The 17,574-nt window shown below is 45.4% G+C and overlaps 1 protein-coding gene across 1 annotated transcript in view; it reads left to right on the top strand.

Moving 5' to 3' along the window:
* TMEM135 (transmembrane protein 135) overlaps positions 1 to 17,574 on the top strand; it is a 195,058-nt gene that overhangs the window by 81,230 nt on the left and 96,254 nt on the right. The window contains exon 5 of the mRNA XM_038761867.1: positions 4,585 to 4,650. Within this exon, the coding sequence (XP_038617795.1) occupies positions 4,585 to 4,650 (66 nt within the window). The remainder of the gene's footprint in view (positions 1 to 4,584; positions 4,651 to 17,574) is intronic.

Raw genomic sequence — 17,574 nt, 5'->3', positions numbered from 1 at the left:
TAATAATGATGGCATTTATTAAGTGCTTACTATGTGCAAAGCACTGTTCTAAGCACTGGGGAGATTACAAAGTGATCAGGTTGCCCCACGGGGGGCTCACAGTCTTAATCCCCATTTTACAGATGAGGTCACGGAGGAACAGAGAAGTGAAGTGACTTGCCCAGAGTCACACAGCTGACAGTTGGCGGAGCCGGGATTTGAACCCGTGACCTCTGACTCCAAAGCCCGGGCTCTTTCCATTGAGCAACGCTGCTTCTCCAGTAGCAGCCTGGCCAGAGTACCTGGGTTCTAGTTCCAGCTTTGCCAGTTGCCTGCTGAGTGACCTTGGGCAATTTACTTAACTTCTCTGAGCCTCGGTTCCCTCATCTGTCAAATGGGTTTTAAATTCCTCTCCTTCCTCTAACTTAGACTGTAAGCCCCATGTGGGACAGGGACTGCGTCCAACCTGAATAACTGGTATCCACCCCAGCGGTTAGAGCAGTGCTTGACACTGTACGTGCTTAATGAATATCATAAAATAATATTATATCAGATGGTTTTATAATGATTATTATTAGAGCAGGCATAAAGACAAGCAGCATGGGCCTCTCTTGTGCTCTGTTCTGCCCTCATTCGTACCTCACCCTTTCCCTTTCCTCTACCATGACTGCTGACAGGAAGGTAGGAGGGATTTTTGAGCACTTAAGGAAATTGCTTCATGTAAGGGAGTGCGACTTTTTATACAAACTAACACAGCACTCAGCCAGCCTTGGACGGCGGATGAGTCAGAACAGCAACAATAAAAAAATAAACCAGAAAAGCTCATTGGTTTCTTCTGTGTGTGGGTGTATTTGATTTTTTTTTTTCCTCTGAAGGATCGCAGGACCTTCGGAAGAAATTCTACACATGTCCACTAGAAGATACTACCATCCTATAATTTGATTTTAGGACAGGAGCTGGGCTGTCAGGAGGGAAGTCCACTGAGTGAAGTGTTCTGTTTGGGAGTGGACTTATTTCTTTTTTTTTTTTTAGTGGTGTTTGTTAAGCGTTTACTATGTGCCAGCCCTGGGGAATCAGGTTGGATTCAGTGAGTGACCCACTAAATTAAATTCCCATTTAACAGGTGATGTAATTGAGCCACAGAGAAGTTATGCAACTTGCCCAAGGTCACACAGCAGACAAGAGGCGGAGACGGGTGCTTTTGACTTCCAGCCCTATTAGGCCACACTGCTTCTCAAGTCGGTTGTATCAGTACCACCTGCTTGATTGCTGTTTATTTGGTACAGTTGGAAATAATGTGTTAGAGTCCACCTAAGCTCAGAAATGCATTCCACAGTCCAATATAAATGGTTTAGGATTATCCAGCCATTACTGCCTGCCCAGTCCGTGGACAATTGAGACTAAACTGAATTTCAGTTTGCAAACTAATTATATTTTTCTTTCTGGCTGCTTCAGCTATTGAGGGGGTAATCTCAATATTACATCTGAGTAGCTGTGATGACATAAATACAAATAGTTCTTTTCTTGTTGTCGTGAGTTTAGCTCACTGAGTTATCAGTGAAGGAAAAATAAAATATGGGAGTTTACCCTAAACTGAATAATGTATTCTGGCAAGGAATATATTTGTAGGGAACACGTCTCTATGAGGTGATTCTTTAATATGTCTTTCTATAAAATAAAATTCTAGTGTGATAATTGCGGGCAGTTTTCTTTCATTTGGAATATACATTGCTGTTGCATGTTAATTTTCTGTAATGGTACGGAGACATTAACATCGGAGTTTCAGACTAAAAGGGTATGCCAAGTGGTTAGATCTTTATTTTTGGAGGTAAATTTTATTTTTACATTTTTATTTCATGAATGAAACCAGTTGAGAGTTTCTAAATAGCAGGAGTTGCTTCATCATAAATCTGAATAGGCCAATTTTAAAATGAAAGAATTCCTTATTTTTTTCAGTCCGCGTCGTCATGCCTTGAACAAGAATCCGCTGACCTGGTAATCCAATGACAATGTTGTCATTTTCCAAAAATAATGCCGCTTCTTGTTGCCCACCTTCCCTTTTGATTCCAGAAAACGATCGTTGTTTTGGGAGCTGATTTTCTGCTAGTGGCTCCAGGACCTGCCTTTTTAGTTCCCCACTTTGAATCAGGGGGTGGAATTTTGCTGATCGCATGAATGTTTCGAGCAGCATTCAACCCATGAAGAGGGTGGTGCTCGAATTGAGAACTCAATGGCGCCAGATTTGTAATTGCTGAGAATTTATCCTTGTCTCTGAATGGATTTGCCATCTGGGAGTTTTGGTGTGAGTACTTGGGTGTCAGATGAGAGGGCTTCCTAGTAGATGTTGAAAAGAAAGTTGCCCACCTCCGGGCTTTTGAATGGGAACAAAGGAAGCTTAGCCGGGATAAGAGCATTGCAGTCCCAACATCCCAAAAACACTGGTGGGAAGAGCTGATGAAAGAAATCAATTCCCATGGATACAAAAGGCTGAGAGAGCTTCTTGCAATCCCTTAGCTTTGGAGAGGGTCGGGATGACCAATTAAGATCTTGAAATTGCCATGGATTGTTGTCAGTGTAAGTGAGCTAATAGATTCTGAAGTCCAGAACTCTGGAATTGATACATTTCACCTTCTTCAAAACACACACACTTAAAAACTCACATTTTCTTACAAAAGTAGGAATTAAAAGTGACTTAAATTCTGGGGAAAAATCTAGGAAGAGAAGTGATATATCACCAAGTCATTTTGCAGAGTGAAGAAGTTATCCTTTTTTCTAAGGGTGGAGAGTCATAAGACCATCTGTTTGGGTTTTTCTTTTTCCCGAGATTAAACCTTTGGTGTTGTTTGATACCTTGTCCTATTGAACGAGTTGGGATGTGAGCGGTGCTACATCTAGCTTTGTATGCCTGGATGATTGACACACTCAAGATGGAAATAGATCCTGAGTTTAATCGTAGCAGTTTTATTTGGGGTTCCTAACCATGTGGGTAATTTATCACGACTCCACTATGAACTGCGCACTGCACAGGATTCCCCTCACCAACTCTAAAGATTGGAGTTCTGCATGCCATAGCCCTGGTGATGCCACAACACACGCTTTCAGTTTTTTTATTTTTTTTTTTAGCGGTACTTGTTAAGCTCTTACTATGTACCAGGCACTCTACTAAGCCCCAGGGTAGATACAAGCTAATCAGGCTGGACACAGTCCACGTCCCACGTGGGGCTCCCAGCCTTCATCCCCATTTTACAGATGAGGTAACTGAAGCACAGAGAAGTTAAGTGACGTGCCCAAATTCACATAGAAGAGCCAGGTTGAGAACCCAGGTCCTTCTGACTGCCAAGCCCTTGCTCTGTCTGCAAGACCACACTGCCTTCTCCCAACAACAGCGTTTTTCGCTTCCATCTGGAGGGGTTAAAATGGTTGTGGGCATGTACCACAGCTATGGAAACGCTCAGCACCCCGCTGCCCTCTCCGTAATGTGGGGTTCATCAGGGACATCTCCCTGACAATATTACTCTACTATTTGTTCTATTGCTAATGTATTTTTAACTTCTGCCTCCCCCTAGACTCTAAGTTCTTTGTGGGCAGGGATCACCAACTGTATTGTAGTTGTACTTTCCTAAGCACTTAGTACAGTGTTCTGCTCTCAGGAAACGCTCAGTACCATTGTTTCATCCAAGAGACGTGGGAGTGTTTGTTGGGAGTGCACAGTTGGGGAGCACCGTAAGTGCTTAGTAAATATGATTAATTGATGGATCGAGACCCCTGTAGCTACCAGGGACATGGTCTTGTGAACTGTGGTGTTCTGCGACTGGACACCTGCACTTTCAAGGCAGTGTCCTCGCTTGGCATGTGCAGGTTTGGGTTGGCAAGCTCCATCCACATGGTCCCACCTCCTTTCGTTCAAGGGAGGGAAGGAAAAAAAAGAAGCGAACCTCCACCCACATTTGTCAGAGCAAATAACGTTTCCCAAACCTGGCTCGGAAGCCATCCGACCGACTATTCACACCAAGCAATCGTTCAACCTCTCGTAATGGAAATTCGGAAAGGAATTTCTCCTTTCGGCATTTGGCTATCAACCTAGTAACCATAAAACAATTTCAGAAAAAACCCTTTCGCAAAGGAATGGAAAACGCTGTTTTACTTGCATTAAAATGGGATCTCCAAGTGCCTCCTGGAGTCATGGTTGCCAAGCCCTTGTGGAGTTGTTTGTGTGCTGCCTTTTTAAAGAAAAATAGTATTTGTTAAACACTATACTAAGCCCTGGGTAGATGCAAGATGACTAGTTTGGATACAGTCCCTGTGTCGCAGGGCTCACGGTCTTAATTCCCATTTTACAGATGAGTAACTAAGGCACAGAGATATGAAGTGACTTGCCCAAAGTCATATAGCAGACAAGAGGCTGAGGTGGGATCAGAACCCAGGTCCTCTTGACTCCCAAGGCCTGGCCTCTTTCTACTAGGCCACACTGCTTCTTAAATCAGGTGTCTATAAGGGCCCAAGGTTATCATTTTTTTTTCCATTTGTTTTCAGAAGGCATGTATGACTTTTTGTGCAAGTACAGCTTTGAGCCTAAATAACTAACGATGGCTCTTTTACTTTCAGGCAACAGAAACATTATTCCGGATGGCAGTAGCGAGAGGAACCATCACGACATTAAGAAATGGAGAAGTAAGATGACAATTTTGATGTTTGTAGTGTGGGATAGAGTTCTCCCCCGGTCAAATCACTGCAGGAATAGATGGTGGGTTTTTTTTTTATTAAAGTCAGAGTTTGGAAGCATTTGATCCTACGGTGAATTATCTCCGGGCAGTGCACCAAGACCACGTTCAAATTTGGTGCTAAAAAGACTGTGAGGAGCATTTTATTTTAATGAAATTAACCAAGCTGGTTCTCCTGTTTTGATTTCCATTCACTTTTTCCTACACCCCAGTGAGCAAGGAGCAGTTTCTTTTTTTCTTTTTCTTCCTTTTTTTTTTGAATACATTTTTATTCTTGTATCCTGCTTGAAAGAAAAGTGCTTTCCTCCCCACTCAGTCCCAATTTCCTGTTTCCATCATGTTCCATTGCCCCCTATGAGTTGCTCATACCCCAGGCCAAAATATTTGCAGTTGGTACCTTTTCAAAACATGGGAGCCTGAAGGCAGAAATGGAAGGAAGAAACAGTGCATTAATGTCTTTCTTGCTGGAGAAAATTAATGATGCATTCATATGCTACTGATAAGAACAGTCTCTTATCTCCAATTGTCAGCATTTTTGTAACTCAGCTTTTGTATCTGTCTTTGTTTCAAGAAAAAAACTCCACCCTCCTTCAAAACTTTCCCTAGCCCACAACCTTTGGTCCTCTCCTCATCTCTTCCCTTTCCTCCCCACTTCCAGCATTTGTTCAAGGAGTCTAGACCCCGTGGTACATTGCAGTGCTCCCTGTTCTTCCACATACTGGCAAACATTGCACAGCAACTGGATTGACCCCAGAGAAATAACCCTTAACAATGACGTAAATTAAAGTTATTGATTTACTAGCCTATCTCCTGAGTAATTACCTGCCCGGTAAAAGTAGGGAGCACCTGGAAAAAATGGGTGCCTGAAGACTTTTAAGATGTTCTGACCAAGGAATAACTGTACTGGACATTCATCCCGTTGCCTAAGGTGTCTGTCATAAACAATTAAGGCTGGAGACAGGCATTTTGGGAAGCGAAAGCCGAGTTTTGGGAAGCCTGCCTGCTTTTTTGGAGTTTTGTCAGCTGTTCATTTGCTTGATATTTTTCAGTGTGAGGGAGGAGGCTCACTTGGTTTTCCTAGGAGGGCATTGTCTTCAATGCTTGTAGGTTTTGCGGGGGCTGAGAGATGATGAAAATCAATCTCACCCACCAGGGAGAAAGTAGGTTCTAAGCTCGCTATGGGCAGGGAATGTGTCTGTTTATCGTTGTACTGTACTCTCCCAAGCGCTTAGTACAGTGCTGTGCATACAGTAAGCACTCAGTAAATACAACTGAATGAAACATTGTAGGCAAGGTTAATGCGTGTTTAGTTTTTGCCTCATGTAGGGCTTTAGACATTTGGGGAAGAGTTTTACAGAGGCAAGACAGCTTCCTAATAATAATAATAAAAATGATAGCATATATTAAGAGCTTACTCTGTGCAAAGCACTGTTCTAAGCACTGAGCACTGTTCTAAGCGCTGATGGTATTTGTTAAGCGCTTTCTATGTGCCAAGCACTGTTCTAAGCACTGGGGTAGATACAAGGTAACCAGGTTGTCCCACGTGGGGCTCACACTTTTAATCCTCATTTTACAGAAGAGGGAACTGAGGCACCGAGAAGTTAGTGACTTGCCCAAAGTCACACAGCTGATAAGTGGCGGAGCCGGGATTAGAACCCATGACGTCTGACTCCCAAGCCCAGGCTCTTTAGTTGGCCTCTCGAGCTGCTGAGCAATTCTGGCCCCGGGGACTTTATCATTATTTCCCTCAACTACTCTGGGCATCAAGAGACCAAACCCTCCTCCTTTCTCCCCTCCCCACTCCCAAAAGCTTGGCAACTAGTTGCCAAGTTGGTCCACTGGTTTGTGTATTCCTTAAATAGATATTATTACTAAGTAGATATGAGCCAGGACATGTTTTACCCTTTCTCGCTTTCAATAGCAATCCCCCCAAGTCTCTAGAGAAAAGTTAGTTATTTTTCTTAGTTCAAGTGGCACTGTCGATGTAGATTAATTTGCCTATTTTGGTGCATTTGACCTCGAAGGAGATTTGCACACTGTGAAAACAGAATATCGTGAAGTTTGCAGGGCCCTGGGATCTGGAGGCAGAAGGAACTAGATGACAGAGTTTTTTTTCTGGGTCACCTCCAGTGGAAGCTATATATAATGATTCACATTTTGGTTTATTTCATTCCTTCAGTCGTATTTATTGAGCTCTTACTGTGTGCAGAACACTGTACTAAGTGCTTGGGAAAGCGCAATACGAAATGAACAGTGGCACTCCCTGCCCACAACGAGCTTACAGTCCTGCAGTCTGCAGAAGCCTATGGCTAACGTATTTGATCAGAGCCCTTTAGGGACCTTAAACTTGATGAACGGTCTTTGATCTCTTAAATCATGGGGCCACATAGCATGAGAGAAGTGGTAAGCATTGTCATCAGGTGGACCTTAGAGCCAGGACATAATACTTGCCATTTCACCAGAACAGTCCCACTAAGAAAACTTTAAACAAGTGCACTGAGCAAAATAAAATGCTCAACAACAGCTGCTCACCACTAACTAATTCAGCCTTTTTTTTTTTTATGGTAGAGAGATGCCGGGAGAGATACAAGCTAATCACGATGAACACAGTCCATGTCTCACAGGGGACTTGCAGTCTTCATCCCCATTTTTCTGAGGGAACGGGCACAGAGAAATTCAAGTGCCCAAGCTCACCCAGCAGACGAGTGGCGCAGCCGGGATTAGAACTCAGGTCCTTCTGACTCCCTGGCGGGTGCTTCTTCCAGCCAGCCCTGGTGAAACACGTGTTTTCACAGCACGATTTGGTTAGGACATGAAGGAAGCATCAGGGAACGTTCTTTGCACCAGATGAGTCTGTTCAGCATGGGAAGAAGCAGTTGTGGGGGTGGAAGCCTAATGTTGCTAGGCTTCCCTGCCTCTGCGTCTGCCGGAGTGTAGCGTTTCAACTTTACAGCATTTGATGCGTTGGAGTAGCCGTGAGTAGCAAGAACAAAGCCTTATGCTAGAGGTGGATGTAATAATAAAAAGTAAATGTGGTCTTTGTGAAGTGCTCACTGTGTGCCAAGCACCGTACTAAGCGCTGGGGTAGAGAAAAGATAATCAGGTTGGACACAGTCCCTGCCCCACACGAGGCTCACAGTCTAAAGAGGAGACAGAACAGGTATCGAATCCCCATTTGACAGATGAGGAAGCCGAGGCACAGAGAAGTTAGGTGACATGCCCAAAATCATACAGCAAGCAAGTTGCAAGGCAAAGGAGGGGTATAGGTTGTTCATTCATTCATTCATTCAATCAATCAATCGTAGTGAGCGCTTACTGTGTGCAGAGCACTGTACTAAGCGCTTGGGAAGTACAAGTTGGCAACATATAGAGACGGTCCCTACCCAACAGCGGACTCACAGTCTAGAAGGGGGAGACAGACAACAAAACCAAACATGTTAACAAAATAAAATAAATAGAATAAATGTGTACAGGTAAAATAAATAAATAAATAGACTGTGAGCCCACTGTTGGGTAGGGACTGTCTCTATATGTGGCCAATTTGTACTTCCCAAGCGCTTAGTACAGTGCTCTGCACATAGTAAGCGCTCAATAAATACGATTGATGATGATGAAATAGGTTGTGACATCTTGGGGCACGCCAGAGCCTGTCTCTGTCAGCAGCGGCAAAGAATGCTGCGAGCAGCAGCAGCGTGATGGTTGCCCTCCTTAACAACCATCCTCAGTTTGGTTCATTTTCGGTTCAAATCGTTCTGACCTCCCAGAGGTCAAGAACAGCACTAGTAAATTCTACAAAACTGTCTCAGAGCCTCATTTAATGCAGAAGTGGAAAATCCCAGTGGTGGGCCAGTTGCCCATGTCTATAAAATATAACGCATAGGAAAGAGGGATAATCCTCTAGACTGTAAACTCGCTGTGCGCAGGGAAGGCGTCTGCTGTATCATTGTACATTGTGCTCTCGCACGCATTCAGTATGGTGCTCTGCACACGGTAAGCGCTCAATAAATACGATGGATTGATTGATAACCCACGCCTTTCCAGGAGCTGGATTAATGGCCACATTTGATGATGAAATCCAAATCCATACCACGGATCAGTATCGATCCCTGGCCTGGACTCAGATTCTCTAGATTTTTCCCTTTTAAGGTTAAGGCCAACCTCTTTAAAGGTTTAGAAAATGCCTTGCTTAAGTTCTCAACTACAGACCTCTGTACTTTCTCAGCTGGAACATTGATTTACGGGAATATGCCTAATTCAGTGATTGCAAATTTGGGTAATGGGAGTTTCAGGGTGGCTTCAAAAACCATTCCACATGCGACCACGTAGAGCTGGGCACCGGCAACGCTCGCAGGCTAACTGGAAAAGAATCCGTCACTGAGAACAATGAAGGCTGTTGAGTAAAATTAATTATTGGACACAGCTGTACCATTATATCCGTTCCCATAATCACAATGTTTAGTGTTTTTCCTCTTTAAGGGGCTTCACACACATTAACTAATTACTCAGTTTGCTATTGCATTTCATGCTTATCTTGAGTTAGTAAGCCATGAAAGTTCAGTTTCTCCAGTTACAATGTCAGTTTTCTTTCCCTCGTGCTACTTGAGCAGAAAATCTGGGAGCACGTTTTCCGCTTTACAAATTTTTTTTTTCTTCCCAGTTTGTACAAAGAACTCTTAAAATCAGCAATTTTCGGAGCCAAATCACCAGAGGCCCAAACCGTTAACTGGGGGTTTTCCATCCAGGCTATGTTTCCGGGGGTGATATTCGCGGCATGGGAAAGGCCATCCAGAACAGTTCCGGAGGTTGAGTGTGAGAGACAGAGAGAGAGATTTGTTGTGGGGGCCTGGCCGAAGGCCTTAGGGGTAGGAAGTCCAGGATTATGGTTCAGTTACTCCCGGCGCCTCTGCTCTGGCAAATCAGAGTACCGGGGAGGAGAGCATCCTGCAGGCTTTGGAACTGAGAACCTGCTCAAACTTTCTGTGCTTAAGCGGTTTACATAGTGCAACACCACTATGGAAGTTGTATTCCTGAAGAACCTCTCGTTCCGGGAAAATCCCACTCTAGTAGCAACCGATTCAAATAGGAAACATTTGTGGTGTATCCAGATGGCCTGTCGGTCCCAAACGTGCCTCTCCTCTACACGTTTCGGATGGCTCACAATGGCAGAGTTAGGGGACCTTCTAGGGACAACATGACAAATCTAGTCCTCCCGCCCACCGTGTTCAGCTCTTGGGTTTTAGGCAGGTTTTAGGAGCCTCAGACCTGACCTGAAAGGTGTCTGCTGCAGTAAGCAGCTTCTTGCTTTAAAGGACCAAGACGCAGTCTTTGACAATGGGAGCCTTATTTGCTTGCCAGAAACAGCCTTCCAACGTGGCTATGCAAATTCCACCACTTTCCAACAGGACCTTGGTGACCTACTGAAATGGCATACAACTGTTTTGAGGGGCTAGAAAGATGAGAGCAAATCAGTCATTAGGCAACCTTTCTATTTGTGGTGGGTCCATCTTCCTTCATTTTGAGAAAACCTGGGGAGAGCTGAGTTGGCTCCAGAAAACCTCTCCTTCCTAAGTTCCAGTGAAACGAGGGACACCATTGTCTGGAGCTGGTTCTCAGTCACTCAATGAGTGACCCTGGCTAGTGACTTGACACAGCCAATTGATGGTCCTGGGCAGTTGGGAAGGTTCTACACCCCTCAATTTATGAGTTGAAAGGAGCTTAAACCTGACCCAAATAATTTCTCCCAAAGCGAAAAGTAGTCTGGCAGCTAATGGAGTATTGATATTGACAAATCTCAGCAGTCATTATGAGTAGTGTAAGCAACTTTAATAATGATGATGGCATTTATTAAGCGCTTACTGTGTGCAAAGCACTGTTCTAAGTGCTGAGGAGGTACAAGGTGATCAGGTTGTCCCATGGAGGGCTCACAGTCTTAATCCCCATTTTACAGATGAGGGAACTGTGGCCCAGAGAAGTGAAGTGACTTGCCCAAAGTTGCACAGCTGGCAGAGCTGGCAGAGCTGGGATTTGAACCCCTGACCTCGGACTCCAAAGCCCGGGCTCTTTCCACTGAGCCACGCTGCTTCTCTAATATTAGTCTAGCATTAGCACTGGTTCCAGAGCACCAAACCTCAGCATGGACAAGGGATTGATGAGTCAATTGGTCAGATTTATTGATCACTTAGTTGATAGCTCCTTATTAAGCACTTGAGAGAGTACGGTATAATAGGCGAGAAGCTGCGTGGCCCAGCATGAGCGTGGGAGTCAGAGGACCTGGGTTCTAATTCCTGCTCCGCCTCTTACCTGCTTTGTGACCTTGGGTAAGTCACTTCCCTTCTCCATACCTCACTTCCCTCATCTGTACAATGGGGATTAAGACTGGAAGCCCTCGGTGGGAAAAGAACTGTGTCCAACTCAATTATCTTGTATCTACCCCAGTGCTTAGCACGTGTCTGGCACATAGTAAGCGCTTAACGAATATCACAATTATTATTATTATTATTACAGAGTTGATAGACGTTATCCCTGTCTTCTGGGAGTGTACATAACATGCCTGGGAGCTCGGGCTAAACCATAGTGATGTGATACCTACCTCCTTCCCCTCCCCGCAGCACCTGTATATATATATTTGTACAGATTTATTACTCTATTACTTGTACATATTTACTATTTATTTTGTCAATGATGTGCATATAGCTTTAATTCTATTTGTTCTGTCGATTTTGACACCTGTCTACATGTTTTGTTTTGTTGTCTATCTCCCCCTTCTAGACTGTGAACCCGTTGTTGGGTAGGGACCGTCTCTATATGTTACCGACTTGTACTTCCCAGCGCTTAGTACAGTACTCTGCACACAGTAAGCGCTCAATAAATACGATTGAATGAAAGAATGAATGATACGGCAGTGATGGGTGTGTTGGGAGGGAGAAAATGACCCTGGAGTGGGGGAAATTGTTAGTCCCTGCCCTTGTGGCTAGGGCGATACTTGAAGGTGTCAGGCCCTCCCTGAATGTCTGCCCTGGCCCCATTCGGCTCAGTGTGCTCACTCCCGGGTGCTCAGGGGGCACATCCCAGACTGAAACATTCAGCAGAGGAAAGTACCAGAATCCCCCCACCTAAATCCAAGATGTTCAGAGCAGCTCTTCCCTAGAAAAACCTGGGACTGGTCATCTCTGGATTTGGTTCCTAAAAGAATTAAAATACAGAATTCAGCAATAGGCCTACAAGACCAGAAGATAAAATGTCTACTGGAACGAGTTTCCCCTCTCCCCACCCCGCAAAACTCTAGTAGGAACCAGGAGTAGACTCAGCATCATGAATTGCTCTAGGAAAGAAAAATCCAGGGACCCAAGATTGTTACGTTGGGGAAACATGATCCTCTAAAGAAATGTGTTTTCTTCCAAGTGAACCTCTCACGAGGGACCAATAAGCATTTTCTGTGCCAACTTTCCCAACATGAACAGAAAAGCCGCCCCCAAACTCACCACTATGGGCCTGACTGTAGTCGCAGTCTCTCCAAAAGCATTTCTCCATTGGTCATCTTGTGGTGGGCATTCCAATCCCTCCGGGGAGCATGAGAGCTCATATGTTTAGACACAGAGCCCTGGCATTCCCCGGGATTTGCAAGTCCCAAGGCAGACTGATTCTCGAAAGTTAGTCTTTAGCTTGATCGGTGAAGTTTTTTAAGGAGAGAGTGTGTATCACGCTGTGGGGTTCTGATCCACTGGGCCACCGCCTCTCTTATTATGCAGCCTGGGGCCTCAGATCTTAAACTAGTAATCATCGGATAACTTCCGCTCAGCTCTGTCAACTTTGGGGAAAATGGATGAAAAACGCCAAGGGGCCCGGAGCCTTGGATAATCGAGGAAGGGAAAACAGTTGAGATCGTTGTTACTTTCGACTGCCCTCTGGCAGACTTGACACCTGGGCCAGAACCGTTCCAAGCTCTCTGCTCCAGACTCTTCGAAGGGGCTTTTCCTTCCACTTTTTTTATTTTCCTGACGAAACCAGGGACTTCACCCACTTCAGCAGAGCTCCCCTGAAAGATCTGGAGCATCAACAATCTGACCCTCCCAATGACCCTGCTATCAGATGATGCGCCTTCGAGGAGCGAATGGAGTTTCTTTGGGGAATTCTGACGTGATCAGGCAGCCAAGTGGCCTAATCAGGATTTCTGGAACATCAGCTCCCAGTATCTAAGCCACAGTGGCCTTGTCTGTAACTCCCCTAGATGGCCTTTATTTTTATCTAGAGATGACTATTTTTTGAACTACTCCCCTTCACCCCCGCCCCGGCCTCCTCCTTAATGGCAGCTCTGCTTTTGATTTGAATACCAAAATAAATGTGCCATAATTTCATCCCTAAAACAAAACAAACAATATTCTGCCTAACCGTGGACCACTTAGGTTTTATTTTTCAAAAATTGGAAGGTTTCTTAAGATAACATCAGTTTGTTTTGATCCTAATAGGAAGAGCTTTAGGGCCAGGAAAGCAATTATTTCCACATGGATAGGTCTTGTATTTTCTTTGACTTAAACATCATCTACCTCGGTTGTGCAACGGAATGCGCGCTTTAAAGAAATTAGGAACATATTTGCGGTCGTTCGAATGTATTTCAAAATCCCAAGCCGTTGTTGTTTGAAAACGTAGTCGGTGGTAGCCTGTGGCCATGTAGACGGATCCTTAGAGAAGGAGAATTGGCTTTGCATTTGAAGCCAGTTGGTAAATAGGGTAACGAGTGATTGGCGGTTATTAAAACTGGAGCTGTTCTGCCCACGTTCATGCAAATCCTACCTCTGCGACCATTTGGTTTGACATATGTGGTGTTTGGGATTCGGTAGGAGGAAAACAAACGAGCAAAACCCCGCTTTATGCTTCACTTAGCAGGGTTGGTATTCCAGTCGTAATGCAATTTCCATAATTCCTCAGGGGGAAAAATGAGGCCGAAGGGGAGTGTAAGTGATGAGGTAAGGCGTCTTTGTGGCTTGGGGGAACTTTGTAGGGACCGACATACTGGTAGCTATGGGGCTTGGTTGGAGGTTGAAGGGAAGCTTATATTCTATACTGTGAGTCCATTGTTGGGTAGGGACCGCCTCTATATGTTGCCAGCTTGTACTTCCCAAGCTCTTAGTACAGTGCTCTGCACACTGTAAGCGCTCAATAAATATGATTGAATGAATGAATACCACCATCACATCTTCCTATCTCTAGTTTGAGGTAACGCCTGCCTCCAGATTGTAGACCCCTTTAACATTTAGAGCAGTGCCATGCATATAGTAGGTCCTCACTAAATACTACCGATTGAGTCAGTCCTATTTATTGAGCGCTTACTGCGTGCAGATCACTGTACAGAGTGCTTGGGGGAAGTACAGTAGAACAATATAACCGACACATTCCCTGCCCACAGTGAGCTTACGGTCTAGTGGGGGATTGACTGGTGCATTGCGAGCCCAGGTGGAGCGTGGGGGAAAAGGAAGAGGGAGAGTCCCGGGATGGGGAGAGAAGGGAAGAACAGTTCTTTGTTTCATCCGTTACCTACTCCACTGAGAAGGGGTGGATTGAGAGCCATGTAGCTGGGAGGGATCCCAGTAGCGGGGAAGCGGGACGCCAGCTGGAGATAGCCCGGAAACTGGAATCACACGATCCCGTGCTAGCCTGCGCTCATATACTCCAAGACCCTGACCCATTTGGGCGGGCACCCGAGAGGACTGGCACCTCTTTAGCTAGACTTAGCCAACTGTGAAGGAGTGGACCCTGTCGCCCTAGACGCCCGCAGGCCGATCAAAACGGCCAAAAGAGCGACTTCGGCAATCCCAAGCTGGCTAGCAGAAAGCACCCCCCTCACCCCACCTCTGCTTCAGAAGAACGCAAGGGCATGAAGCCTCACATCCCCGCCATATACTGAGGCGCCCTCTCCTTCTGGTTGTCAAGCGCTTAGTACAGTGCTCTGCACACAGTGAGTGCTCAATAAATACGATTGAATGAATGAATGGGGCGAGTGATCGATCCCGCCCGCGTTTGATTGCTGCGCTTTATTTTTAACTCAACCTTTGGCTTTGTTGCACAGTCTGCTGTGCGCGTTTGGTTAAGCATGAAATGTGTGATGACCACAGTGCCCGACAAAGAGATCCAGAAGGTTTTGTAGATTGCGGTGCTTTATTTCTGTGGGGGGAAAAAAAAAGGTTAAAAAACCCTCAAAAGCTGATTCGGATTGAATTAATGTTGTTTTGGGCCCGTTTCATTTCCCATGATTTTTGAGCTTTCGGACCACGCCAGGCCTAATCACTTCCAGGCGCCTCTGAGGGCCCCGATGAGGAGCTGGCGATGTGGAGAGCAGGCGTCTGTCTCCCACTGCCCCCCGTCCCTCTGCGTCCGTGTCACAATGATGTTGTTGTCGTCATCGGGGGTTCAAAAGTTCTGCTCTCACAGATCGATTTGACATTTCTGTTTTCCGGCCCCTCGTTTGAATGCCTTCTTTTATTCGAGTTCCTTTTGGGTCGAGGTCGACGATATTTCTTATTAAATTTTGTTTTCTTTGTCTTCTGTTGTAATTCCCTAGCCTTATGGTTGCGCCATTGCTAATCCCTGTTTAGTATGCTGCCTTACACACACCAGAAAAGACCCAGCTTGGGTTTGAGAGAGACTTTACTAATCCAGAGTTCAGTTTTACTGCTGGGTTTGATTGAAAAAAAAATAACAAACCAACTTGCAGTCAATCAATCAGTGGTATTTATTGAGCGCTTACTGTGTGCAGAGCACTGTACTAAGTGCTGGGAGAGTATAATACAACAGAGTTGGGAGGCATGTTCCCTGCCCCTAAGGAGCTTACAGTCTAGAGGAGGAGTTTACAATCTAGAGTTTTGTACGTACTTGATCTATCAGGGAAGTCGAGGAAAATGCATTGCCTACTTATGGAATAATCATAATAATAATAATGGCATTTATTAAGCACTTACTATGTGCGAAACACCGTTCTAAGCACTGGGGAGGTTACAAGGTGATCAGGTTGCCCCACGGGCGGCTCACAGTCTTAATCCCCATTTTACAGCTGAGGTAACTGAGGCCCAGAGAAGTTAAGCGACTTGCTCAAAGTCACACTGCTGACAATTGGTGGAGCCGGGATTTGAACCCCTGACCCCTGACTCCAAAGCCCGGGCTCTTTCCACTGAACCACGCTGCTTCTCTGTCTTTAATGTCTTAATGGAAGACAAGCTTTTGTTTATTTTTTGGTATTTGTTAAATGCTTACTTTGTGCCAGACACTGGGGAAGAGACGGGCTAATCAGGTTGGACACAGTCCACGTACTACATGGGGCTCACGGTCTTAATCCCCATTTTACAGATGAGGTAGCCGAGGCCCAGAGAAGCGAAGTGTCTTGCCCTAAGTCACACAAGTAGCGGAGACAGGATTAGAACCCAGGTCCTCTGACTCCCGAGCCCATGCTGTGTCTACTAGGCCATGCTGCATCCTCTTTCCTCTTTCCCCTGGCTGGGTAAGACACAAACACACCCCCAACTTTTCCTTCTGAAGGAGGCAACCTCGGTGACATCGGACCACTTCCTGCCCCCGGGGAGAGGCAGAATAGGTCGGCATCTTTTGAGCCCCAGTTCCCAAATCCGTGTTCTCCCGGGTGGAAAGAATGGATGGTTGAGGTGTTTGGGCACCGAGATCCCACCACTGCCCGTGTTCCCAGTAGACTCATTCAGCTCCAAACACTTATTTTGAGGAAGTTGTTGTCTCTATCCTTAGACCTGCAGCCGCCCTTTAAAACGTTTCTCTGGTGTTCGCTCTTCAGCGGAGAGTCACCCAGGGGACAATCAATCAGTCAATCAGTTAATCTCTCAGTCATATTTATTGAGCGCTTACTATGTGCAGAGCACTGTACTAAGCATTTGGGATGAGTTTAGGCTGATGGTGGAAAGGTAGAGAGAACATGGCACGTTCTCTGGTGGTGAAATCATCCCCACCCCCGTTTTCTGCAAACTGTCACCTTTCAGACTCCTCTTGAGGGTGTGTCTTTCTGCAAATTCTGCCTTATTCCTACCTTCTCCAGTTTCCCCATCCCTCTTGAGTTGTGGAACGCCAAACCGGACACAAAACAATAATAACCTCAGCCTACCGTCGAGGAACCAAAAGGGTTTACTGCCCAGTTTCTGCACGCGGACATTAGAGCGCTACATTTACTGGGTCACATACGTGAATCCCTCCTTCATCAATTCATCTTGAGGTTGGCGGCCCCTCGCAAAGAAAGGCCTGCTGTTTTGCTGTCAGACTTGGTACCCAGCAGCCCTTTGAGCTAATGACTTTATTCTAATTTGTCTTTATTCCGCTTTGACCTCAGTCCCCTCTATTTACCAACTCTCCCATTTCTCAAGATCTCCTTGAATTCTCCTCCCCTCAGCAAGCGCTAGGAGCGGCTCCCAAGGAAGATTGATTCACAAATGGAATTCTGCACGTGCTCTATCAATGCTATTTCCGCCATCCCTGAAAGTGATTTTCTGTGTGTCCACCCGCCCCTCAAATGGGAGAGGTGGCCTCATTATTTCATCCGCTCTCTGTCACAGTGGATTCTTATTTCATTGACCAGGATAGAGGAGATGATATTTTCTTAGGTTTCCTTTTTTTTTGGGGGGGCTTTGGTGATAGTTTGAGAGACAGTGGAAAGAAACATTATTTTAATTGGTCGGTGCCTCTAATTCAATAAAAGGCAAGTCTTTTATTTCTTATCTGCATTCCTATCTGCCGTTCCAGGATCGTAGAGAGAGAAGAGCTTTAAGATGTTGGTTACGTCTCAGAGTGATGTTAGGCTACAAATTTCCTTGTTTGCTTTACGTGTTTGTTTTTGCAGGAAGAGAGCAGAAGGAATGGGAAGGGATAG

The sequence above is a fragment of the Tachyglossus aculeatus genome, chromosome 20 (assembly GCF_015852505.1).
Source record: "Tachyglossus aculeatus isolate mTacAcu1 chromosome 20, mTacAcu1.pri, whole genome shotgun sequence".
Lineage (NCBI taxonomy): Eukaryota > Metazoa > Chordata > Mammalia > Monotremata > Tachyglossidae > Tachyglossus > Tachyglossus aculeatus.
Note: the sequence above shows the minus strand (reverse complement) of the source record. Positions and strands in the feature narration are given on the sequence as shown.